At 43.3% G+C, this 27,723-nt stretch overlaps 1 protein-coding gene across 1 annotated transcript; it reads right to left on the bottom strand.

Annotated features, from left to right (window-relative positions):
- Window positions 1–1,451: 1,451 nt before the first annotated feature.
- Window positions 1,452–26,279, bottom strand: emc2 (ER membrane protein complex subunit 2). The gene is made up of 11 exons (XM_069702193.1): window positions 26,218–26,279; window positions 25,644–25,757; window positions 21,964–22,028; window positions 20,912–20,997; window positions 19,172–19,229; window positions 14,191–14,276; window positions 13,836–13,895; window positions 10,494–10,575; window positions 10,136–10,246; window positions 8,156–8,260; window positions 1,452–3,052 (listed from the first exon to the last, which is right to left on the bottom strand). The coding sequence occupies exons 1-11, from the start codon at window positions 26,255–26,257 to the stop codon at window positions 2,966–2,968; spliced, it is 894 nt and encodes a 297-aa protein (XP_069558294.1). The 5' UTR covers window positions 26,258–26,279; the 3' UTR covers window positions 1,452–2,965.
- Window positions 26,280–27,723: the final 1,444 nt, after the last annotated feature.

A 27,723-nucleotide genomic window follows, 5' to 3' on the forward strand; every position in this document is an offset into this window, starting at 1 on the left:
GTTCAACCAAAGTATGGGACAGTTTGGAATAACGTCTTTACCCAATTTCATCCGAGTGGTAAAGTCAAGCTGCAACACCAAAAAAGTCAACCTCATAATGGTATTATCACTCAAGAGATCACCAACATCATTTAGCTTTCAACGTCTGGGAATTGTGAAGGTATGTACAAAGGTTTATGCCAGTCCATTGAGTAAATGCTGAGACATTTCACTGCTGCTGGTGCTACAGAAAAGGCCAGGGATCATCAACATTTTATCCTCTGGGGACCATGACAATCTTGGGGGAAAAAAAGATTCAGTGGAAACCCACCAAACACTTGTTACTTGTAACAAAAAATACTAAAACGTTAACCTGGTTGTGGTAAAAAAGAAAATGTCGGGGCATCTTCTATAAACTGTCAATGTCTGAATCAGATTTAATAGCAATCCAGTCAAGAGTTAATTAACTATGTTGACCAAAGCGGTGGATCAACTAGTGTATCTGACCAACATTGCCATCTGCAGAGTCACGCAGTTAGTTTCATAGATTTGTATTTTAACCTTTCAGGACCAGTGCAACGACAAGCTTTTTGCGTCTTGCTCCAGCACTTGGTGCACATCACAAGTCTGTGACGAAAAAGTGAACATGTGTCCTTTCATTGTCTTAAAATAAAAAGATGAATCACATTACTGGAGAGGTATTTTAATTTGTCAGTCAGGGCGCGAGCCTTGGACGTTTGTAAATCACCGTCATCACCCCTGCCTTTGATGAATAGGCTGATCAGGCGCGGCTCTATCCCGGTGTAAGCTCATCATCCCGGGGCTCACCCTGTTCAGCTAACCTGGCCACTGCTGGGCCGCCAAGGACAAGCAAACCCTCTCCAGGGGCTAATCTCCCGGGGAATCCAGGATTACGGGTGGCACTAATAGTCAATCCCCGACACACACCGATCTGAACCAGCGACTTATTGGGGTTAGAAGGTTCTCTCCTCGCCTTCCTGTCTTTTGGTCTGGCGCTGGTGTCCAGGTATGGACCGAATCATACGTTCCTGGGCTCTGTACTGTTGGGACAAAGGTTGAAAAGGCTGTCAGGATCAGGATGTGTTATAAACAGTGAGGTGAGAAGTGATGATAAGTTTTAGTCTGAGGGGCCAGGATGCTATTATTCTTGACTGTACGAAGGTATTTTTGGAAAGCATAGCTGGACGCAAGGAAGAGATTTATCAGATTCATGACTGATAAATGGTCCAGAACCTTTTTTTTTTTCCCTCCTCAGCAAATCAGAGTTGCAGACAGGCTAGAAATAACATTACATGCAGGTTAAGCTCAGTGCACGACAGCTGCAGCCGACGTCCAGGTGCATCCTGTCACTCACTGCTGCAGAGTTCTTCTTCCAGACTACAGATGGCACTATTGCCTCAGTATGGCTGACACTGGATACCAATAAGTCATAATGATGATAATTACTCCCATCAAAGTGATTGACAACCTTTATTCCTCGTTTACAAGTTCATAAATGACCTTTGCGAGTGCAGCAATATTTACATGGGAGCTACAACAAAAAAAAAAAGAGTCACTCTGCTTCGAGTCCACCCTGTAACTCTTCAAAAAGAGCTTTGTTTAGCCTCAGCCCTTCTCCTGTAAAAATAACTCGAGTCAGTTTATGCTCAAATGTCCCCTGGCTTTCATTGGTTCCGCCAGATTGGTGAGGCAAATCAAATGCAGACACATTCATGCACTGACCACGGCCAGAGAGTATTAAAACCTCGAGAAAATGGCTTTCCACACTCCCAGCTCTGGACTAGTGACCTCTCTCAATTTAAAAGCCGTCCAAAAAAGACCATAAACTCAACGCTCAAGTTTTCCGTCGGCCGAAGAGTGAAATTATGAGACAATTACCATGACTTAATAAACAAAAGAGATGGAAGTAACAGCTGACCCTGCACGGGTGAGCGGCAACTTAAGATGATCGTTTGGATCAGTTCAGATTCAACAATTACAGAACCAAGAGAACCGAGTATTCGGAGGAAACCGGGCCTTCCCCTCATACCACTAACATGTCCTCCCTGCCTGTCTGTCTGTCATGAAGGTTCCCAGATTCATGAGTAGAAAATTTGTTTTCTGTCCAACTTGCGGCGTGTAAACCGCTGGTGGTGTTTTCAGAGGCTCTCTAAACTGACATAAGTTGTTTTTTAGTGTGCTGAAGTTGGTTCAGCTGCTGTCCAGGGGTAAATGGAGTTCAGAATTTCCCAGCTGGGATCACCGGGAAAAAAAAAAGGTCCCGTTTAATGTCCCTATCGTTGTTGCTTCATAATGACAAACGTCTTTCTTCTTTCTCCAGGACAGTTACTGCAGATTCAAGTCGGACAATAAGTAGAAATCCAAAACGCAACTTCCAAACTGTGCTGCTGCAAACACCCAAGAAGGAAACATGTACTCAACCCCGCAATTAATCCAACGTTTATAAAGACATTTTGACCCCAAAAAAAAATCTGAGTTTATTAGATGAGAAAGTTTCATTTACAGACAATATGGAAACAGACAGGACAAGATGTCAGTGCAGACAGGTGGGGTCTCCACCATGTCTTCATAAATAGCATTAACTGTACAGCTCGTTATCTTTCCTGGTCACATGGTCACAGCGTTGATGTGGGAGTTAGTGATATTAGCTCAAGCTGAACCTAGTAAAACCCTGGGATGGTATCGTCTAGTGTGATGGTAATCACAGCTGGGTTAATAAACTGTAGAGATCGTTAGAAATTGGTTGAAGTACGTATAGTTTGATGCTGATCCAGGTGGGAGGCAAAATCTTTGCATTTTCCATGTTAAACTCGGTCAATTACAGAACCAAACTTAAAAGAAATAAAAAAAAATTAAAAAAAAACCTAAATCAAAGACCCAGCTCTGGTCACATTGAAAGGCTATTCGAGCTGCCACGTTGCTCCGAGCGCACAGGAGGGAAGAAGAAAGGTGTGGACGAGGGCGTCTAGGACATGGTGATCTGCATGGACTCCAGCATCTCCTCCACCGCCTTCATGGAGCATTTGTTCTCCTTGGTCCCGCGACCGGCAAGCTGCACGTCACGGAGGGAAGGTGAGAAGGCAGAAGGAAAAAGAGGAGAAGAGAGAACATCAGCTCGTTAGATCTCTCTGCCAACGAAAGTAACGGAGTCGCGCGCACACACTTAAACTTAACCTCATCCACCCCGCAGCACGCTTCACCGACCGAGCAAAAACATCCGTGTTTGAAATCTGGAAGGCTGGGAGGACAAATAATCAGGGAGACAACAGCGGCCATTAGACCCAATTGGTAAATAGGTCATGCAAAGTAAAATAATACCTCTAATCAAGAGGGTTTTTCCTCAACTGCTGCGTAAGTGCCATTTTTCGTGTGCTCGGAGACAGGACGCCCACATTAGTCCACTTCCATGGCCTCTAGTACAGCAGTACATAACACCCCGCTCTAATTTCTGCCCCGTGTCCACGGGCTTTCACAGGAAGTGCAGCAAATTATAATCCTCAAAACAAGTGCGTGATTACTCGTGCGTCCGCGTACACGCTTTTTCTACCCAATCTGGCTTCACGACAGACAGAGCGTCCCCTCGCACGGCACCACAGGGACAGATGGCTTCCTTTACATCAGGCATGGCACCAGGAACAACAAACATCTCAAAGGCTCGGTCCCATTAACCTCACCTGTCCCACAATTATACGCAAAAATACATCTTCATGAAATCTTGTCCTGCACGGTAAATGGTATCAAACAGGTGCAAGTTGTGATTTGAGACGACGTGGCCTGCATTTTCATCAGATGCTCATTTTCTATTGTGGGCACTGTATGTTATGACAACACTTTCACCAAACTCTGTCTGTACAGTGACATATTAGATCAAAAATAAAGTCTGCAGGCACGCAAACACCCCTGTGAGGCTGTACTTTCAGCTACATGCTCATAGCATGCTAACGGCATGCTAACACGTTGATCAGGGTTTCCCCTCCCACTATAACACGTAGCTGCAGCAACTAAGTGTTGTTGTTGTTTTTTCACAACACCGAAGCCACTGTAGCTTCACTACAAGCTTTGTTCACCAATGTTTGGTGATTATTATTTTCATGGATTATTATTAATGGTCCAAAATTATGCGAAAATGCGTGTTTGTTGGTGAAATAACTGCCCACCTCTGCTACAACAGAACCTAAGCCCCTGAAGAAACCAGGAACAACCCTGCTGATGTTCAGCAGCTGTATGTCTGTCGTGTCCACCTTTTTTAGTTTAGCGTCTTACCATGCGAATATTTACTTATTAGCGGCAAACACAAATGTGATGTCATCAAGTGGACAAACAGTCGCGTTGAAAAGACAAATTCAAACCCACTATTGATTTGAAAGCTGTTCAGACTGTTGAGATGGTTCGTGGGTTTATCCCGGAGACAGTCAGAAAGAGGCAGCACTGCGTATCAGTCAGCGTGCACAACTTTGAACAGTGTTTGTTGAATCACTGCGGATGTGTCATCGCCATCGACAACACAGACAAAGAACAAGCGGGCGGCAGCAGCACTGCGAGCTCCTTTCAATTAAATCATTATGAATACAGCATTACCTCCAGTCAAACACAGGAGGGGATCATGTTTCAACCACATGGCACATCGTGCTGCCTCTGGACAACAGAGCGAACTCTGCATGTCCTCCAAGGTGAGAGAGAGAGACAGAGAGAGCACACACACACACACACACTGTACCAACTTCAATATTTGAAAAAAAGACAGACACACACACACACACACACACACACACACACACACACACACACACACACACACACACACACACACACACACACACACACACACACACACACACACACACACACACACACACTTGGCTGCAGAGGTTGAAGTTAGGCTTGTTCCATTTCCAAAACTACCCACAGTCCATCTCCACTCTATTAGTGGAATAACACAGCAGCACAGACAATACAGCGTCCTGTATTCAACACAAAGCGCTGCTTTTTATTGCTGTGACACATTCCAGCTTTGGTCCTGCTCCGGCCTCCACAAACAGGAACTAACTGCAGCCTTAACCCATCCTGTATTTCCATGGCAAAACTTTTTTCCCTCTTCTTTTTCCAAACTCCAACTTCGAGAGGGCAGTTGGCTAAGGTGTACAATTGGCTATGTAATTTCCAAGGGTGACTCATTCTTCTAGATTTAGGTTGCGTGTGTGCGTGTGTGCGTGTGTGTGTGTGTGTGTGTGTGTGCGCGCGTGCGCGTGTGTGGTGGGGTCGCTATAATGATCAGTGCATTTCATTGCTTTGCTGCCTGATGCGCCATTACCTCGGGCCCGGCAGTCAATTATCTCCTCAGCCTGAGGTGAGACCACCACATTAACTCCTGCCCTGCTCTACAGCAGGAGGAGCAGACCAGACAGCTCCACATCTATTTCCAGCATCTGATAATAGAGTCATGACGCAGTGGGAGCCCGGGTCCGTGACAGTGGAGCTAATCAGAGAATTTGTTTAGAGAGTTGGGGCAGCAGGGCCGGCCGTGCAGCGCTGCTTTAAACACATCTCCAGGTTTTTCACACGTCAGCCGACCCAACCTTGGTAATTACATTTTTTTTTTTTTTTTTTTTTTTTTTAATTAAACGGGCCCCCAGTCAGTCGTGACCTCTCGCTGACGTCTGCTCCCACTTGCGCTCACCTGTGCTTACACTGAGGTATGACAATCACCAGGTACCGGGGGCCTAATAAAAGTGGACGACTGACACGAGCAACGCTTTAAAGCGGCCATCAATCAGCCGGCACGAACCCAAAGCAGCCTGCAGCTGTCTGACGGAGGCCCTCGCCGCCGCTTTTTTTTTTTTTTTTTTTTTTTTAAAGATCTCAGAAGTCATTTAACTGGAGGTGGGAGAGAAGAAATAAAGTAGGCAACCTCACACCTTGTCATTTAACGTGTCTCACACAGAAACCCCCTCAAAGAAATATCTAAGGTGCATCTGTGCAGGTTGCCAAGCACTCGTACTGTACACACAGGTGAGCTGAAATCACAGCGCAAACTCAAACAAAGACACAAGTTTATAAAGCAGAGCCGGAGCAGAGGGGCGGGTGAAGCTCACATCGGGTTCCCTGGAGGACAAAGGTGTGACTGACTGAGGTGTCTCATTATCGTCATCACGGGGTCAAAGCCACATTTCGTCCAGCTTTTTCACGCTTGTAAGAGCAGCCAAGACTTAAGACTGATTTAACGACACAGCACCTTTCCTCTCAGCCACAAGTTTTCATTTAACTATTTAAAGCTATGATTTAAAAAAAAAAAAAAATTTAATTAGTAAATAAACTGTATAATCAGAAAAAGGTTGTTTCTTTTTGTTGGTTAAACAATCTTTTCTATAAAACTGATTATTAAAAATCAATTGGCAGAAACAGGAATATACAGATTTACAACGTTTGGTACCAACCAGCTATCTCTTCAATTTATTACAGCCACCATCACAAAACACAGCTGTGCCCCCTGTCTGTGGGTAAACTCTCTCCCACTCCCACTTGGCAATGAAGAAAATATCTAAGCAAGAAAAACATGTGCTTCATGACTGGTTCTGCTACTGTCTAACTCCTGTAACAACTTTCAGATGGACTCCCACAGCCATGTTATTTTTCTGCAGATATTTGGACACAGTTCTTTCCAAATCTGATTTTTTTTTTTTTTTTTTAATTTCTTAATATTCTTTACACAGTCTCTCCCTTTTTTTGAGCCTCTGATTTATGATTTCAAGTTAGCGGTTTGTGATATTCATTTCGTGTCCTGCTGGGATCAAAGCCGCTCCGAGACCGTAAGGTGAGGTCAGCGGGCAGACTGATCAAAGTGATGAGTCGTGTGGACTCGACATCAATGGCGACGTCTGACTAATTCTGCTGATCAAACCACCTCAACATTTTTCTACTTATCGAGAAGATCTGTATCTGCAAACATACGAGGTGCAAAACAAGCTGCACCTCTTCAGTGACAACAGTTTAACTCGAATCGACAGGAACGAGCTTCGAGCTCCTCCAAGACTCTTCCGCAGGATCTCGGGGCGTTCGCCGTAATGTTACTTGCATGCACACTTTTTTTTTCCGGCCGAGCCGTCAAGACTCGACACGTGAAATGTGTCTTTGGAGGCACTGCGGCGGCGGCGGCTGGGGGGGGGGTGAGATGCCGTCTTTAGAGGCTCAGCGGGGAGCCCCTCTCCCTCAGCAGGACCCAAACACGCTTATTACAGGTTTAATTGTTGATGCCCGAGTACGCGACACATATGGCCCGTGTGGCACATGAGATTTATTTTCAATATGCGTTAACACTTGGGCTGCCATGACAACAGCATAAACCATTTTAGTGATGCCATCTGACTCGCTGCTCACTTTTTCCCCTCCGTGCTTCATGTGTGGATTTTAATGTGTGAACACACGTCCATATCCATCCGTTACTTCCCTTGTTTGCCCGCTTTCTCGTTCTCTTTTTGACCGGTCAAAACATATTCTTCAAGTGTCCTCGAAACGTTTCCTCTCACAGACACAAACTGTTTCACAGGAAATGAGTTTAATTGAAGGGATCCAGAGGGATTGAATTGGTTGATTTAATATTAAATGTATAACTATTTAACAGACGATAATTGAAGAAATAAAGACTAAACTGTATAACTAGGCTGAGGAGTTAGCTGAGGAGCTCCAACAGTCCATCCCTCTCTGAGAAGGACTGAACGAGACAACTCTCTGCTTTAGTTCAGCATGATTGTTGTCATCTGAGAATCAGCTTGTGGCTCTGCGAAGAAGCTCATCTGTGAAGCCCGTTTGTGGGATAAAGTCAGACGTTGTGGCCTTAAGTCAACACATTAACAGTAAATGTAGCCAGACACACTGAAAGACACTACGGTTGTTATTACAGCACCGCGAGTCGAAGGCTTCCTACAGGCCTGCTGTGCACTCATGGGGTCACATTCTATGCAAATGAGGGGGGATTTCAGGGTGTCTGGATATTGTGTGCAAATACCCACTGAGAGCTAAAACACAACAGAAGAGTCTGATTGGTGGTTTTCAGTGTCTGCTGGAGTGATGTGGGGAAAAGGAAGACAGAGACACCAATGAGAAAGAAAGATGGAGTCAAAGCTCCATCAAGTCTTATTACAGTCTATTTGCGACTCACCTTATAGGCTTTATTTATCTGAGTGGCAGCCCAAGCGGCATACTTCATGTTGTCCTTCTTCACCTTGGCACTAACTTTAGGACTGGCAGCGATGTGACTTGCAGACTAGAGGAAAAATAGAAAAAAACGGAGAGGAAGAAGCAGAGGAGAGAACAGGGGAAGGGGTGTTCTTATATCAAAACTTGGTGAAACAGCAATAAAAGCGTAATTGAGATGAATGTGCAACCACTCTTACCATCTCCCACTCCACTAGTCATTGTGGCAGAATGAAGAGAAAAAACAGACCTTGGCCTGATGACACAGGGGAAATCATTTATGGGGAGGAAAAAGTGAGTGTTTTAATGCTTCATACGTAAATTGTCACTTAACGGGGCCTAATTTCTCCAACACCATCGATTCCCGGCGATGAAAGGACCTTGTATGTTTAAAAAAAAAAGAAGAAAAAAAAGCCCAATGCACAGCGAGAGGAGCGCCGTGTGAATCACCGGTCTCGGCCTGCCCCGACAGCTCCGCTCCGAACCACAAATCCCATGACTTTCCCATGTTCCTGCCATCATCTCCGCACAGCTAACCCCAGAAGGCTTACCCTGCTTGCACATCAAAGCCCTCCCTACCAGTGTGCTGAAACTTTAACTACACACCAATCAACCTGGCCCTGCTTTTTCTATAACATGGTTTGGCTTCTGTATTTTATTAGTAAGCATTTTCTATATTTCTTCTTTCTTTTTTTTTTAACTCAGGAGAAACCAATTTAGATGATGTCAACTTAGACAGGCTATCCCCGAATAACAGTGTGCACGGTTATGGAGGGGAATCCCCGTGCAAGTGTTGTCAGTGACTAACCCACAACCCCAACTGTGGTCAGTGCTACCAGGACTTCTGTCACACTGACTCAGATGCTGAGAGATGGTGAAAGTTTTCTGTCCTTTCGCTGAACTTCTTGCACCTGTCAGCATTTGGACCACCGAGACACGCTGACGAACTGCAAAACACACTCCTCAGACGGATCTGGGGCTGATAAAGAAAAAAACTCCCACCTGTAGGATCCATTAAAGGCCCGAGTGTCGGTGGACGACTTGTCAAAAAAACAAAACAGGCCTGCTCTGTATCGACATGAGCTTGAGAGTTAACAGGAGCGAGTGTGTCGGGTTTAGACTCTGACCCGCTCCTCCTGTACTCGCTGCTGGGAGCTTTCAGGTATGAGCTGTTTGGGCGACCTTGAAGGATCCCAGTGCAGGACGGAGGAAAACACTGGGTCTCTCTGTGTAAGACCTGCTTCCCCTCTCCACATTTTATTCCGACCGCCGCTCCGTTTGTGTTTTTATGTCAGGTCTCCCTTACATATGATGCACTGGCGCTAGCAGACAACATCTTGTTTAAACAAATATGGAGATGAAAGAGCTTTTTTCGGCCGAGACTACAATCAAACCGGCACCTTGTTGGATAATTTGCCAGTGGCAAAATGCTTGCAGTGCATGTCCTGCTCTCCGTCTTGAGCTTCTCTCTTTTTTGAAATCCGGGACTACTTTATTTATGTAAGTCATAAACATTTAAAAAAAAAAAAAAAAAAACAAGTCTCACCAAAGGGTTATTATTACAAAAATAAAGAGCATCAGAGGGGCAAAGTTTTCCAATGCTGGAGTTCACCGTCTGAGTCAGCAGTGAGCTGACCTGTCTGAAGCCCCCCCCAAAAAACACACACACACACACACACACACACACACACACACACACACACACACACACACACACACACACACACACACACACACACACACACACACACACACACACACACACACACACACACACACACACACACCGTACAGTCGTACTGGACACACTCTGTGGCCGGCCTCAACCTTGACAAACCACAGGGTTACAAAAGAGGTTCTACTGTTTTTTTTTGTTGGTTTTTTTCTTTCTCTCCTTCTCTTTCTATCTCACTCTCACTCTTTCTTCATGCAAAGCAGTACTCACCATGTACAGACCAAACAAAGCCCTCATGTTTCGGTTGTTCAGCCGCAGCGCCTGGGCAAAATACTTTCTGGACAGCTCCAGGTTTTCCAGCCCCCCCTGAGTGTACTTCACCTGTGTGAGGAGGCATTAAACACGGCCAATAAGCAGCGCTGAAGGGCAGCTCGGGCAACGACACCTGAATAAGCAACACATGACCACCCCGTGTAAACACATCTTTTTTCATGGGGCTATATTCCCGGTGACGTTAAGTGTGTGTCGGTGTCTCTCGGTGTAAGAAAGAGGCGTCATTCACAGACAGCTTCCATTTATTCCAGTTTGCCCCCCCTGCTTGATGACGGACGTCCCGGCGGGTACCTACCTCAGCGTACTGCTCACAGTACAAGTGATTGTGAGGGTTGGTCATCATCAGCTCCTCCAGACAAAACGCAGCTTTTCCATAGCTGTGGACATGACAAGGAAAACAGTCAGCCGATTGATACAGCTGTGGATGTGTCATCCTGCAGCTTGCTCAACTGTGAAGCACAACATCCATGCCCAATAAATTCACAGGTATAAATCTGAATTGAAACTACATGGCGCACGGGTCAGTTTACAAGTGACAGACTTATAACGTAGAGATGTGTAAGGATCCTTCAGATGACATAAGGTTTATTTACCTCCCAGATGGCTGGCAAAGGTAAACGCCTATCTCATGTGGTGATTCTCCTCCTTTGGGGACACTGAGAATCAATCTTGTCCGTCTGTGTGTTTTTTCTTCCTTTAATGTGTAGTTAACTACCTTCATGAGGTCAGCACTACAGTAAGAGCTGGCACACTGTGCCTATACTCAGATGAGATCACTTCTCAGCAGCAGACTGCTGAGCTGTTGACCTCACACTAATCTGCTGCCACTCCACTTCTAAAACACAGTTTTCCCCCCTCACAGGACCAGGCCAAGACGAGCCGAGATACAGTATATCACTGGACACCAAGCCGTAAAACGTCTGTGCACCAAACAAAATGCAAGCAAGCACACACAGACCGAGGCAGAGGCAGACCTACCGACACAAAACTGGAGCGATGCCATTTTTTTTTAATTTGCTTCGCAACATTTTAAAAGTATCTGAACAAACCTTGTCAGTCAAAACAAGACCGGAAACACCCAACGGGCTTCTACACAAGCATAGATACATACATTTTCAATGCGTGGGAGAAAAAAAGGGATTTTTTTTAAAAAAAAAAAAATTTTTGCAGGACAGAAAATGGTCCAAATGTTGCCTGATACAACGTGAGGAACTTATCAGTCGACTAAAAGTCCACCATGGTAACTATCTGAAAGATTAACAGCATAGGAGGGAAACAAAGGTGGGGACACAGAAAGAAAGAAATAAACAGTGGGAAGGGGTTGAGTAGAAAGGGGGGGGGGGTTCAGAGAGCTTGAAAGGTTGGGGGGCGGGGGTGCTTACAATTACCACTTCCTTTCCATAAAGACTTTCAGATGTGCTCGTGCAGTGGCTGCGGCCTGCATCAGAGCCAACCAGGGTCTTGTACCAGAGCCAGAACGTTACCTCTGCTGCTCTTCCTCAAAGCCGTCTAACCCTCCACCCCCAAACTGCTTCTGCTGCTCCTCTCCATGGCAGCTCCTAAGCTCCCTCTTCACCACAGCGCTCCAGCAAGGTTGTAGTCACCATCATGTGCGAGACTGCGAGAGTCATATTTGTTTCTCTTGGAGGTTAGTAAAACCATCAGCAGTGGCTTTCCCCCATTTTAATACCACATTTATGACTGTGTACGAGACAAAAATGAATTCAGACTGCGCAAAGTATGTTTGAAAAAATTATTGCTATTTATCCTGCAATTTTGAATGACCGGTCCAATTTTGTTGAACAGTCTCATAATTTGGGTCAGAGGGAGAGCCAGGAGTAGATTCCGACGGTGGCTCCGTGCGATACTTGCAAACAGACACAATATCTCCTGGTTAAACATCACTGGCATGCGGGTTGTTTTAACAGTGTCACCTCAGAGGCTATTAATTACATTCTTAATGCGGTAATGCTGATGCCTGCTACAGACCTAACAACGGAGAGGCAGACACACTTTGTTTATTTTTAGCTTCCAGGGTGTTGCGCAGTGAGGGGAGGAGAGTTTATTTCTCTTGCTCGCTTCTCCATCAACTTCTGTTTTCTCTGGCTGGAGGGGGTGCAGGGGAAGGGGGAGGGGTAAGAAAAGTGCCACCACCTTCTCCTGGGAATTTCACAGCAAGTGTTCTCTCTCTCTCTCAGCCCTCTCGCTCCATCCCTCTGGAAAAGACTGTGTGATAATGCTCGGCTGTCCGGAAGAGGAGGAGGAGGGGAAACAGGGAGTTTGTAACCCAAAATAAAGAAAACAAAGAAAAGAAATTGACACGCCTGTAGATAAGGGGCTGTGGGAGTGAGTGGTGCGATATTAGAAGTGTTGGGATAAGCCGGAAGATAATCCGCTCACCCTTGGATTTCCTCTGGCTACTACAGCAATAAAGCCTCCCAGACAAAAGCACGAAATATCCAATAAGTAGCCTTCTCACCGTGCTACACATTCCTGCTGCCACGGCCTTCGTCCCGGAGCAACCGAGCAGCCACAGAGTCAAGCTTGCGCAAACACACACACACACACACACACACACACACACACACACACACACACACACACACACACACACACACACACACACACACACACACACACACACACACACACAAAAGTAGATACAAAAACTGCAGACTCTGCTTCACTAACTTCTGAGCCCCAGACAATTAAGGACGGATAAAAGGTGACACAAACAAAATTATTTTTTTCCTCACGATGCTCTTGTCTGTCCGGCCATTCTCCGTGGCAACTGAGATATCAGCGGGAGGCCGGGGAGTCTTTCTGCTCTCATATGTAGGAGAGGGGGCTTAAGGCTGAAATCCTATTAAACTACTCTCATGTGACAAACATGGACAGGGCTCCATTCAGACCCCTGGCTGAGTTAGGCATCTCAACGCCTTCCATTGTAGCCATCCGACGGCACCTCTGGAGATCAAGCCATCAGTCTGATGTGAAGCCTCGTTAAACTGACAGAAACAACCCCAACATACGGCTGTCTTGCCAAGTCACGTTTTCTATCATAAGTATTGGTCTCAACAAATACACGTCAAATCTAAATGTAGGAATTTTGCTACACCGGATGTCCGTCCCTGCTCGTGAGACGATGACGAACGTGGTGATGCTGTTTGGAAATCAGTCAGCAAAATACCTCTTAGTTATGACAGAAATAGCTTTTTTGATGCTGGCAATTTATAGCTTCAGATGGTATTTTTCATGAGTTATTCATGAGCTTAAATGGGTTGTAATTGCAAAGGTGGGTCACAGTATAGCCACAAAGAATGAAAGCTGTTCAAAGAACATAATGGGGTAAATGTGGCCCCGCTGTCACAGCGAGCAGCGAGCCTGTGTGGACGCATGGACACTAAAAAGTGACTCAACCTTTTTTCAAAAGAAAAGTTTGATAAACATCATTGTAATTCAACTTAGATACCCATATTTGCCAACTTTTGTTGATGGTAGTTAATAATTTCTTTGGCTAAATTCAAGATTGTTGTGCTTTATTGCACTTGGAAGTGAAAAGTAAATCATCCTAGATTCTAAAACATGGTTCCTGAAAACATTATCAAGGGTTCAAATCATACAAAAATGTATTTACTCATGTTCGTTGATGTAGAGCTCCGATAACTCGTGCCATGCTTCTTGGTCCCCAACAAACCTGTAAACAAAAAAAATGACATTAAACCTTCTCCCTCAAACATATTAAATGTATTTGTGGCGCAGTAAAGTTAAAATTATAAGTTTGCCACTGCTCATTACAAAGACAATAATGAGAGTATTGCTGCTATCAAGACGGGAGAAAGAGTTTGTTGGCATTTTTATGCTCAAGTTGTGCAAGCTGTATTGAAAGCAGATTCATTTTTAATTAAAATAAAAAGCCGGGGGGCAAGGAGGGAGGTGAAAGAGGGGGGGGGGGCGGTTGACCCTCTCCCCCCTCTGTAAGAAACACTCACTGCTCCAGATACTCGTTGAGCTCCCGGATGGCTTCGGCACCTTTCCCCTGGGCCTTCAGTATGGAGATCTTGCGCTTCCTCGCTGCCTGTAGAGCAGAGAGTAAACAGGATTAGTAACTCAGCTCCTCCAGTGTTTGTCTGAGGGGGTAAAGAGCAGGAAGAGTTGTGAGTTTAAGTGTCTTTTCAGGCCACCACAATCCTCCTTCAAGTTCCGCCATCACACTGAATAATCTTTTTTATGAGAGGAATCTGCACTCTGGTATCACAACAGATATAAAGACACTTAAAGCAATGAAGTTAATTTTGTCATTAGATAGATAGATAGATAGATAGATAGACAGACAGACAGACAGACAGACAGACAGACAGACAGACAGACAGACAGACAGACAGACAGACAGACAGACAGACAGATAGTTACTTTATTAATCCCCAAGGGGAAATTCTTTCGCTACAGCAGCATTTATAGATACAGGAAAGAAATAAAATAACAGTAAAAAATATTAAATATAAAAATGCACAGTATATACAATAAAATAAAATAGAAAAATTAAATTAAAACGAACTAAACAATAGTGCAAAGCTTCTTTTATATATATATATATATATATATATTTAAACAACAAAGAAAAACAGACAACAGACAACGGTGTTATTGTTGTGTGATGGATTTTGCCAGAGGTGAGTTATTGTACAGTCTAAATTACTGTGGGACTTAAATGAAAATAAGCGTATCGAGATGTAATTGGAGATAGTTAGCGGCCATGTCCGACAGGAGATGGACACACATTATGAGTCAATGTTTGGGAGTCGGAGCTCAGTGGCTGAGATAAAGTGGTGAGTCATCCCCTAACCAAGTGGGGAAAATGGCACACGTCTCCAAACCCCAACGCCCGTCTTCCTGCCGGCATGGCACGCATCGAACGCTGCACCAGCCCCACTGACATCAGCTCAAAATTGCTTTCCGCTACTTTTTGATGTTGAACTGACCTTAAAGTGGATTAGATTCTCATCAATCTGAATTAGAAAGTATTACTCCTGCTGCTCGGACTTTTCCAAATGTTTGCCTCCCCCCCCTCGCCCTCCTCTCACCTCCCACCTCCCTCCCTTCTCCTTCTTTTGATAGTGAGTGAAAACCTTAACAGGAGGCTGCTACTCCATTAGGAGTGCACTGCCCTGCCACAGCAGATTTTATTTATGGACTGGCACTTGATTGAGTGGGGCTTCCTCTCCAATACTCATAACCAAAGCCATTGAGGGCTTGCGCATGAGTCACGTCTAGAGGGCTGTAAATTTTGGGCCTCCTCTGACACCGCCATCACAAGAAATCCACTTATCCATCAAGCTGGGACAGAGACCTGCTGAGACAGGGCAGCCTCCACTGACAAACCGTATTTTAGCTCCCCAGAGAGGAAAAAAAAAAAAAAATCATCTTCCTAAAACAAAGAAAGATTCCAACATCAGCAGCACACCTTATTCTCAAACACACTGAACAACAGCAGAAGTGCATATTTGTAAAATGAGGGTGGTCTAAAGGCAGCTTGAATGAAACTGATGTTATAATTAATCAAACAACAAGGAGCTGCAACAGGTCAATCAGTTATTTCCTCTTTAATGTCTTATGACTCTAAAACAGAGATCACACCATTTCACGTCCAGTGCATTTCACCAGAACTTGATGCTATGTGAAATTCAGCAATTTAAACTCACTTCAGACTAAATGACAAGCATGTGAGATCTTTCCTCATCTGAAACCAAAAAGGGGAAAGCAGAAACAAAATTTAAAAAATGGAACAAACACCGCAGTGAATTTAGATTTTTGCACTTGTGTGCTCCCACCATCACTTCTCTTCTCCTCCAACTTTTTTCCCCCCCAGATAAAGAACCACTTGGGGCTCAAAGGAACATATGGAAGTTGGTAGCCCAGAAGAGTCACAGAGCACTTTATTAAACGAGAAGCAATTCCAAACCACTCCTCTCTCTCCTCCTTTCTCCTGACTAATGATCCAGAAAAAACTGGCAGCGGGTCTGATCCCTCTGTTGTCGAGATTCTTTTTTAATTAGCGCTGTGAGGAGACCTTAGGAGTGAGGACTGGGTTATTTACAACACCCCTGGCCCTATGCTACGACCTACCGCAACCTTCCTTTATAACAAGGGTGGCACACCGAGCACACTGAACTGATTTGAAGTCGGGACTCCGGAAAAAAGGAAGAGAAGGAGCTCAAGAGAAGTCTAGACAGATATTAATATTTCTCGAATGCTGTTGAAGGTTTGTTTATACAGTGTACAGCTGCATGGTTGATCTCTTACCAAAAATGATTTTATTTTTTAATCTGTAAGTCAATCTCCTTTCATTAGTTTTGAGAATATACTTCACATTAATGTGGTCAATAAATTCTGAATTGAGGCTTTAAATTTCAGATCACTTGTCTCACATATAATATACACACCCTTGTCCCGCAATGAATCTGTAATTGCATATGATTGTGGGTCAACCTCAGGAGTCATCAATGTGACCTCAATGGCTTACTTAAGAAATACTAGCTTTTTATATTGAACAATTAGGGTGAAATGAGAGCGCTGGAATTCAATATTAGCGTAATCATTGAGTCCACACAATGTCAAACAAATATTAAACTGGTACATGCTTGTATTCGAATGTTGTGGGCAACGAACCATTCAAAAAACTCACAAGACATAAAAAAAAGGTGGAAAAATTGCATTTATGCACGCAGACAAGAATTTTGCCAGCTCATTGCTGTAGGTATTGGAACATAGCGAGCAATGGAAGGGCTAAGAGTTTGAAGCATTTTTTGGACAGCGCCACGGCAAAAAAACCTTGAGCAATTTTTGTTGATTCAACAATTTTGGTTAATGGGTACCACATCTATTCCACAGCCTGTAATTACAACAGCTCAGTTTCCAATCTCTGCTTCGCATGCTGGGATGCCTCGCAAGTCTTCCCTGTGGTCGCCAATTTTCCGCCATTTGTCAGGCCCATCCCCTGCCCGAATCTTAAGAGCATGTTGGACTACATGAAGGGAGGAGACTGCTCTCACGCCAAGACAGGTGACCTAGGTGATGTCATCATATCTTGGGCCCACCCTCCATCACTACACCCATTGAGGACTTGGGACTGTGGGAAAGAGGTTTAAGGTTAACATCCCAGGGACAGAGGACATATTTGTCTGTTTTGCTCCCTTCGCAGTCCAGCGTTTGACTGACAGCCTGTGCCTACGAGGGTGGCAGGAAACAGACCGTTCCCTTTCCGAGGATGTCCCAGCAATCTGCATTAGATCTGTGCCATGCCGGGGAGGTGCCATGGGATTTGCTGGAATTGCAACTCCCATTGTCAAAACAGAGGATGAATGCAAAGCAATTTCCACCAATTACAAAGTGTTACAAGAAAATAACATAGTTTGTAGCTTTAACAGGTGATTACAGATGTAAACTAAATCTTTTGAGTTGTCTTTATGAATACCTTAAGTGACCTTCGTTGCGCACGATAAAAGCTAGACATAATGAGATTTGATAAAGGATTCAAAAAGTAATTTGTTGATTTTGGATTTGTTCAAATGCTATTGAACCCCAACCATAGGCACTTGCATTATGCAGCGTCACTATCAATGCAAATGAATACACTTACTATCAAGAATAATTAAAACAAAACATTCTAATTTCACTTTAACCACTTCAGATTGTATGTAGTGCAGAAATGCTTGAACACTTCATGAACTTTTTTGTTGTGACTTACGTTCGATCACCATGTTGCTTTGCAAGATAACATATTCTGTGCCTCAAGCACTCTTTTAAATTGAAATATAACTAAATGGAGCTGCCAGTGAAAACAGTCATATCCACGGTTTTAAACGCTGACCTGCCAATCCGACGTGCAAACTTCCAACAGCAACAAAAGCGTAAAACAAACAGAGATCTTCTCGACAAAGTGAAGGTGGGAGCGAGAGGGAGCTCGGTGGGAGGCAGTAGCTGTGGCTTTCCACGGGGCAGGACGAAGACGAGGAGGCTCTGTCTCCGTGCCACACCGAGAGCAGGCGATGTGGGGTGCACCAGAGCGAATTCAGGATTATTAGTATTTTCAGTAAGGCTTCTATTTGTTTAAAACACATAGCTGACGATGTGAACGCTCCTCGCATGGCATCCAAAGTACAAATGTCTATGATGTGTCTCTTACGCATACTGCCAGCTGAGAGAAAATGTTTAACACATCTAAAGCAATCCATATGTCACCATGGCACAGGAAACGTGTTGAACATCTTTGGGGGAAGGCGGGGAGGGGTACAGCCAAAATAAATAGGGTCATGGTTTCTTTTGAAAACCCTTTAAAAGATTTATTTTCTTGTGTGGCCACATGTCCTCATGGAAACAATTAACAGCAGGTACATTATGTTTGGGGATGGAGATGTGGGATTGGCAGAACACCGCTTAGACGAGCTTCTGCAAGTCATTTCAAAGAGAGGACCAGAAAATTGAGCCGATAGCGAGGAGAGAGCTTCGGAGAAACAAGGCTTATTTCAGACTTGTCTGCTTAGCTCGCAGCACACTGTGCACCTGAAGCCAGTAGCCTGCAAAGGAGATGGCGGCACAGCAACTTAGCCCTGTTCACTCAGGGTGGGGGTCCGAAAGGTCCTGTAAATCACCATCTTCAAAGACCGGCCCTTTATTTACGCTTTACTTCCACCAAACATGTCTGCCACTGACCATGGCCATGAATCACCCCCCCCCTCCCCCAACCAGCCTCCTCACCGAAACACTTCTCAGTTGTGTGGGTGATAGGCTGATCAGCGCTGCGGTCGAGGCCAGAAAGGCCAAGGGGAGTTTAACTTAGCTAACTCCCACCACTAACACCAATGCGCCTCGACAGATTTAAAGCCCTCCAAAAAGCTGAGACCACAAAGTGAAGCAAAGTACAACGCTGAGCGGAGGGACTTTTCCCTTTCTTGCCTTGCGTCTCCGTCTTACCGTATTGGTGGGGTCGTCTTGGAGAATGGCATCGTAGTGCTTGTTGGCCTCGTCGTACCTTCAGAAGGAGAAAGAGAATACAAATTTGTTTGTTAACCAATCCCAGTCGGGCAGAATTAGGTGGTGGGGAAATCAAACAGCGTTTAAGCTAATCAAGTCTCTGTATACAGCGTGGCAGGTCTCTGTGATTACAGTCGGGCTGTATTGAAATCAGTGGTGATCTGAAGGAAGAAATAAACACTCGTTTAAGTTAAGTTGCTGGTCGCACAGCCGAGATTGTGAGAGGCTTATATCACTTCACAATGAGTCATGAAATCAATACAAACAGAGCCGCCTGTTTTGAAGATTGGATTTTCATTTGATTGTATTCAGTTGGATTTCACCTATAAACAAATGAAATTGCTGCTTTTACATCTGTCCAGATCTGCGGCTAAATTGCTGGTTCAGTTGTCTGTCTCTTGGCCCATACATTATACCCCAGCACATCCACATGAATTTGATAAGCAACAATATCCAACACAGTGCGCCTCAAACTGTTGGACAGAGCCCACGCGATTCTGTTTAACGGAGAAATTTATGAGCTGTAAATATCAAATCATACTGGAAAGAAATCTAGCAACAGGAGGCATGTGCACTTCACTTGTCAGGTCTAATTATGCGCTGAAGGATGACTCCGAATCCTTTTTCTATTCGTGGCAATCTGCAACGCTGACGTCTCAGCAGCCAAAGGCACGGCTCTGTGATCAGAAACTGTCCCGCCCACCGGCTGCAACAGACAGAAGCAACTCTGGTTCCCATTAGCAATGAGCAGCCCCACTTCCAGCGCTGATGCTTCCCTCACATTCACTTTATTACTCAGCCACACTTTGGGAGATTTCAGATGGCACCAGGCAACCACTCACGAGCCACTTTGATTTGCTTTATTTATTTAGGAACAAAGTGTGTGTATGTGTGTGTGTGTGTGTGGGGGGGGGGGGCCTTACTGTTTGAAGCTGTGTCATTCATGTGCAGCTCTGTCTGCTGCCAATTAGATCCCTGTGTGCCGTTTATTTAATCTGACAGTGCCGAAGCAATCACTCTCAATTATCACATAAACTCTGACATAACCGATAAACCAGCAATGGTGATCTGGACGGGGAATGTGAGCGAGGTAGTAAACAGATTGAATTCCCCTTACTTCAGCTCAGGGCAGACTGAAATACCCCTGTTTATCTTTCTTCCTCGAGCCCTCCATTGTGATTGTGGCGACATGTCAATATTTACAGGGCCAAGACATACTCGCAGCACAGAGACCGAAACAGGACAGTAAAGCATGAAAATAGGGAGGGGAAAGAGGGGGGGAAAAAACTGAGAGAGAGGAGGAGTAACAAAATAAGGAAACAACAGTGGAACAGAAACCAGAGACGACTGAGGGACCCCCAGAATAACAGTGGGATCCAACCACTTCCTTCCCGGGAATCCCTAACTCAAGCTAAAGGGCCACAGGACTACCCCGCACTGAACCTTTCCTCTCTCCGCTCCCCTCTGCTCCAAAAGGAATGCTGGGTGATCCAACATAAACACACTGTACCCCACACACATACTGTACTTCACACACACCCAGACCATTGTACCACTTAGGATCTGCTAACACTTTCATTCCCCCTGATCCTCCCAAAGTACCAAACAGAACTGTATGACTGACTGTGCTTTTTTTGTTTGTTTTGTGCCTCCTCTTCTCTCTCGGTGTCTAATGCTTACCTTTCCAAAGCTTCCAGCCTCATGCCCGTTAATCGCTTCACTCTGTGGCTATCTGGAAACTGCTTCCTCAGTTCCTGTAGACAGGTCTGTAAAAGGATGTGGGCAGGAGAGAGACCAATTATAGAACCTTTATGTTACACTCTTGTGCTCACACAAATAGCCATGGTTTTCTGATACCAATCACGTGTCTTGAAAATGTCAGGCTTGTTCCGTATTGCAGCTAAACAAACATAATTCACTGATGAAACAACAAACTGTCAAAAGATGTTAGAGAATCTGCTGTTTCTCTGTTACTCATTTAAACAAGCACGTTTGCTACTATAAAAAGAAGAGTGAGGATTTGCGCTGCTACTTTTTTCTTCCTCCTCTACGCAGAGCAGGAATCGGTTTGATCACAGAGAAGTGAAAGACGTGAGGAATGGTTACAATAACATTCGGCATTATCCTGAATGAAGATGGAAAAAAATCTGCAGTGTGACTGGGATTGCTATTCATCAGCTCAAGTATGGTCCTTGTGCTTTTTTTAAAAGTCTGGCAGCAGGGCTGAGAGGATAGCCAACAGACAGCTAATTCTAATGACTGAGTTCTGCCTTCTCGGTACTCAATGAGTCATTCATTTAGCCAGGGGGAGTCGTCACATCCATACTGATTGGAGAAGAACCATTTCAATTGCTGTGTCTTTTTCTGTCCCGTGAAGATTTGACCCTTTTCAGAGAAGTGAACATTTCTAAACGTAAACCCCGAAACATCACATGAAGCTTTACGATGGCAACTAAATCCTACGGGGGGAAAAAATGTTGAACTCCATAAATGATGGCCAAGTTCAGCTAACACTTGAAGCATGCTTCTCCACTCATTTGCTACACCCTCTAATTCCAACTCTCAGTAAATTGTTTTTCCAAAGTACAGACAGAGTAATACCACTTGGCCAAATAAAAATCAGATTTTCACATTTGGCAGCGCGGGTGCCGCAAAGCAGGAATGGCTGCGAGAGACTGAACGATTGCTTTTGAAGCTCTTTGGGTGTGTGAGGAAGCACGGTAAAAACTCACCAGAGCCAAGTCATCCCGACTGCAGTCCAGCGCTGCGATCATCACCTGCTCATAAATAATCCATACTGGGCAGAAGAGACAGACAAAGAAGACAGTGTTAACGCCCTTTCCATTCCACTGTGGTGTAACATGAAAAAAAATTATACATCGAAGTGTACACTTGACGTACAAACTGAGAGTCGGTCCCCAACAGCTGCCAGTGATGTTTTTTACTCACATAAACCAGCTTTCATGATGTGAATCAACGGCTTAAGAGTCCATTAAAAAAAAGAACTGTTCCATTTCATTAGCACATAATGCTACATTTACTATTTTCTTTATGACATACATCGAAGAAAACCTTCAAAAACATGCATTCATTTAAAACTTGGACAGCACCGCAATATTCATAATAACCATAATAATCACAAACGCAAAAACACTGACATATGCAACACCCTTGTGCAAGGCTTTAGCCATGCCTTTTATTTGCCAGCAGTTAGTTGGTAGTAAAACTAATTTAATTTCAGTACTCATGTTACACTTAAGGACATTAAATGTACCATTATGAAGGAAAAACGTTGTTATAATCACCTTTGGATTTAAGAATAAAGTTGGACGATGTGAAAATTACCCTCCACTCTCACTTCTAATTTGTTTTCCTCGTTATTAGATGTCTTCCGCACACTCTGTACTCACATGGATGAAAGATGGAAAAGATGATATTTTACAGTACCAGAAGAAAAAAGGAGAAGAGACACACTTCGGGTGGTTTGAAAAGAGGGGAGCTACTTTTTGAATAAGAACCTCTGCTAACATTGAGAAACACACTGTTGATGCTTTGTGAAAATAAAGTAGCTGCACTAATATGTCTATAAATCCTCATTTGGCCTGAGTGGTGCGACTGTGTTAACAGTTACTATAGATCTCATACCAAAGCAGGTTTGGACAGCTTCATGTGGTTGGGTTAACAACATCATGTGTCTGTTCTGATTAACCACAAAAAAGGTAGGTATCAGTTTCAACAGAAACACGCTATTAAATGAATTTGATCAGTGGGTGACGTTAATGCATTCGCGATATATTTACATGAACATTCTAAATATTTACTTTTTCTTACTGCGACTAAAATTTATTAAGGAAGAATTATTTATGAATGATGTAACGGTGTCTCTTTAACAATTCTGTCTATTTCCTACTGCATGATGTTTAATGAGGTTTCTCTTGTACAAAGACCTTTTTAATACATAAATACTTTTAATATAGTCAAATGTGATTTTTTTCTTTTAGATAAATGAAATCATTCTCCAGAAAGTCTGAAAATTTCAGCCCTGGTATATGTTGAGCACCACCAACAGTACAAGCACAACCATTCCTTTAACATGTTTCACTCTGTGGTCAGCTCTAAAACCATGAAATGTTTATTGAAATATTTTTTCTTTCAGTCAACTGAAACATTATAACATGCTGACTAATATAGTCTGGCAACAGAATCCAATTAATGGAATCAATACAGCATGTTAGACAGACAGATTTGACAAGCAAACTGGACATGTTCAGCCAAATGAACAACCCGTTAATTGAAAAGAATAATAAAACCCAGCTCCACCCAAAAACGGGCAGGTTATGCCAAAACAAACAAATGCCTGGAGTTTTTCGGGACTTTAATGATTCCAACTCTTGTTTTGATAATTGCCTCCTCATTTCACAGCCAATTTAAGAGCTGGTTTCAATAAAAGCATGGCATGTTGAGTGTTTATCCGCCGCTTTTGAGGACTGTATGAATCATAATGACTCGGGGAAAAGGGAGAGTTTTATGGAGCATTGCAGCAGGACAGTTTGGTTACAAAGGAAACCAAGACCTTTAATTTGTTTATTGTAGGTAAAACTCGTCATTGCGTCAAAAATAAATTCTGAAGAAATGAACAGTGTAATGGACACTAGTGGTGGGTGGTATGGCCCGAAAGTAATGCCATGATATTTCTGTAATAGCGACAATATAAGAAAATATTGACAAAATATTATTATTAATTTCAAAAACATGCAATTGCAACAAAATGGTGGAGCCTGACCAATATATTAGAGGGTCAATTGTACTGGCTGATATTGGCCTATCACAGATTTATCTGTATAGACATATATGTTGGCCAACATGAAAACTTTTTTTTACAGAAAATAATGCAGATAAAAATGTCTGTAGTAAATTAGAAATTGTTCTATTTTGTATTTCTTCATTTAGAGTTATTTTAATTCCAAATGAAGTTCACTGTTTCAGTGCACTGATGTCAACCCGAACAACAAACTGTAAAATATCCTGCCTCCATTACATTTCTTTGTCACAAGTGTTTGATGACCACATTTGAGGGATATTTGCAAAAAAAATGTTTGTCTATACTCTATATAAAAAAAAATATCAGCCAATATATCAATATGGGAATTTTTCTACTCCCTTAAATTGGTATCAACATCGGCCCAAAAAAATTCAGTGTCGTTCTGGCACAAAACAAAGTGTTCGATTTTGATATGTCTAAATGAACATATTACCGTGTTTTGTTGTACATCTGATTTGTAGTAACCAAACAACTTGCTACCTTTTTTTAGGAATAACTTAACTCCACCGTGGAGCCTCACTCAGCCATGTTTGTTGTTGCTGTGTTTAGTTACGTATGTAACGTACATCATACTGTTAAGCTGCACAACAGTATGACATCATTACCTCAACGAGACAAAAGATTAAATAAATTAAATCAAATAATTAGAATTACACCAATATTATCGTTTATGATATGATATGGCACACCCCTACTGTACAATGGTGCCATGCAACAGACTACGCCTACTATTACACCATTAAAGTTACTGTCTAGTGCTGTATTCCTGTTTACGGTATGTCAGGATTAAAGTAATTTTCTGCTTTCACTAATAATATACCTGATTATTATTCGTGAAGTTGTCTATCCAACAAACCAAAAGATATGAAAATCTTAATCTGTCTCCATTCATCCTTTGCCAAAGTAAGTTTTTATCCTTCAGCCTTTAATCACCTACGCATCTCTTTAATGTAAGCTATCCTGGATTCCTGGATTCGTCTTGTCAGCCACAACTACTGTGTCTATCTGTGTTTTCCACTTCGCAGGAAACTGAGCATCCTGTTCAGAAATGTATCCAAAGGAAAATATATACCACAGAAGAGAGGAGAGGAAAAAAAAAACGTAGCTAGCAGAAAATCACCCACTTAGTTCAATCCTATCTCCCACCGCCGTACAGATGAACTCATAGTCAATACCATTTGCCTGGCTCTTTTTACTGAAGGATATTCAGCGGTTTTAGACTCTACAAAACAAGAAATTCACATTCAACGGTGTTTTTAAATTGTGAACAAAAGTTGCACGCATCTCAACAAAGTGATGCGAGAGCTGCCACAAGGGGAATGTAAGAAAGTGTTCATTGTGTTATAATCAAAACAAAGATGTTTCCTCTGCTCCAGTGAGTTTACCATGAAGGCCATCCTTTTCTCTTTTGTTACGTCACCGGTTTTAATGTTACAAAACAAACTTAAATAAAAGACTCTCAATCTTGTATGAGAAAATAACAAAGCGTGTGGTGGTATTATGCCAACTCTTCAGTGTGTACTTGTGCTCGTAATTTCTCCGTAATGATGTGAAATGATATGATTATTTATTCAGCGTTGGCACACTTACTGTCATCTCCAAGTTTAGATCCGTGTTCACCGATGAGCTCTTCACCAACATCCACTATCTGTTCACTATTTCTGCAGTTATCTTCTCTCCATTTCCGCAGCTTGTCTCTCATCTCTGCGGACAAAGATATTAAAACCACGAGGATGACTGTGATCAAAGATAATGAACAGCGTCACCGTAGTCGGAGCCATTACTAACAGTACATGACCATGCTAACGTGCTAACAGACGTGTAGGTGTGTGTGTGTGGGTGGGGGGGGTTGTCTTTAAACAGACAAACATCGCTGTCTATTGTTTAACCACCGCTGCTTCTACACGATCATCACCTGATTACCTGAACTGAACCTGGGAGCATTTAAACCGGGATTATCATCTGGATGCACAAAACCGATAGGTTAGCACACCGTGCTAACTGAGCGTTAGCCGACTACTTTCCACGCCGTGTCGTTGGGTCGGATCCTCATTGTGGGACAGCGGCGGCTCTACGTGCACAAGGACGCGCCGGATGCCTTCAGAAAATATGAAAACATGCCTCAGTGACACTTGAGAAGAATCGATGTTATATTTCGTCCTACCTTCCCATCCTACATCGTACATTTCCGATACCGACGCCATCTTTTCTCCTATGACAACATACAGCATGCCTACGTCACGGGCTCGTCATCCGAAGGCGGTCCTGACGTTTATAAAATATTATTTGTATTATCTTCTTTTGTTTAATGGATTGTTATTATTATTATTTGTATTATTATTATTATTATTTATTTATTTATGTACATGTATTTAATTTCTGTTCTATAATGCTTTGAGATGTGACATGATTCACTTGACATCGAGAAACATAACACATGTTTTTCCCATCATTTACATTCAGGTTGAGTTCAAACTGGTGATAATGACATGTTGTGGATGTCACGAATGTGATTATACTGTAAACCGACATGCATACAGAATGCACTGTTCAGCAGACAGTAACACCATGATGACTAGTAGGCTACAGCAGACATTCACAATCCAGATGATGTCGTTCTCATGCTCCATTTCCCTTTTTTATATAATTCCCCTTCTAAGTATTGGGTAGGACACTCGGCTGGAATCTATCAGCTTCTTCTGAAAATATGAAATGTGCTTTCCAAGCACATCTACCATTTTATCCTGATTTCCCTCAGGAGCCTCTGTAAATCTCATCCCCTCGCTGTGTATGCTTGCTTACACACTTCTCTCTTACCACATTACACACTTGTTGATGGACTCAGCAAAAACTTGCTTACAGAGACATTTCAGAGATCTGATGTCATATCCAGTGGTGCTCGCTGCACATAGCCGGCTGTTATGCATACTTTGTCGATGCTCTGTTGTGAAAGGGCATCGAGGCGAGGCTTTTGTTTTTCCCCTGAAGGACACTGATATGGTCAAACAGCATCATCAGTAATGGGCAACTGCGAGTGCACAACAGAATGATGAAATGTCATCACCCCTGTCAGGGATACAAATAATAACACTGTGCACAGTTTAAGTTACGCTCAGCTCTGGCGATCTGTTCGCTTGTAATTTTCAAGTCTGCACATGGCAGTCAGTTGATATGTGGTTGGGTTTTTGCTGGAACATGAAATACCAAGGCTACCACATTAAAACAATCACACGCTGTCCTCAGGGGTAGAGGGCTTCCCCTGTCTGCCAAGGTGCCATTGAGGTCTAGGGCCCTAATAGTGACCTGCAATAAACACCATGCAGCGGGTGTGACTCCTGGGATTTCAGGACACGATGATAAAAGCGCTCTTTTAACAAACTGTCCATAACTTTGATATGCATCTGGATGTGGTGGTGAAAAAAAGCCTCTTGACATAAGGCGCCTGTTTAACTTGGAGCAGCTCTCTTGTACAGAAATGTCACAATATGGGAGATCAATTGCAGCCATTTGAAAACCCAAATTGTTCGACTTGACTGGTGCTTACGTAGGTTTCCATGCTCTGGAAGCTCCCACATATGGCGCATGGGACAAGCATATATATATTTTCCTTTTTAGTCTCTTTGTATGAAGAAGAAGAAAAAAAGAGAAATATTCCATGTAGAAACACTTC

This window comes from Brachyistius frenatus, unplaced genomic scaffold, assembly GCF_029030835.1.
Source record: "Brachyistius frenatus isolate BFR_SWC_R1_liver_20210118 unplaced genomic scaffold, ASM2903083v1 Contig_40, whole genome shotgun sequence".
In the NCBI taxonomy this organism is placed as follows: Eukaryota; Metazoa; Chordata; class Actinopteri; family Embiotocidae; genus Brachyistius; species Brachyistius frenatus.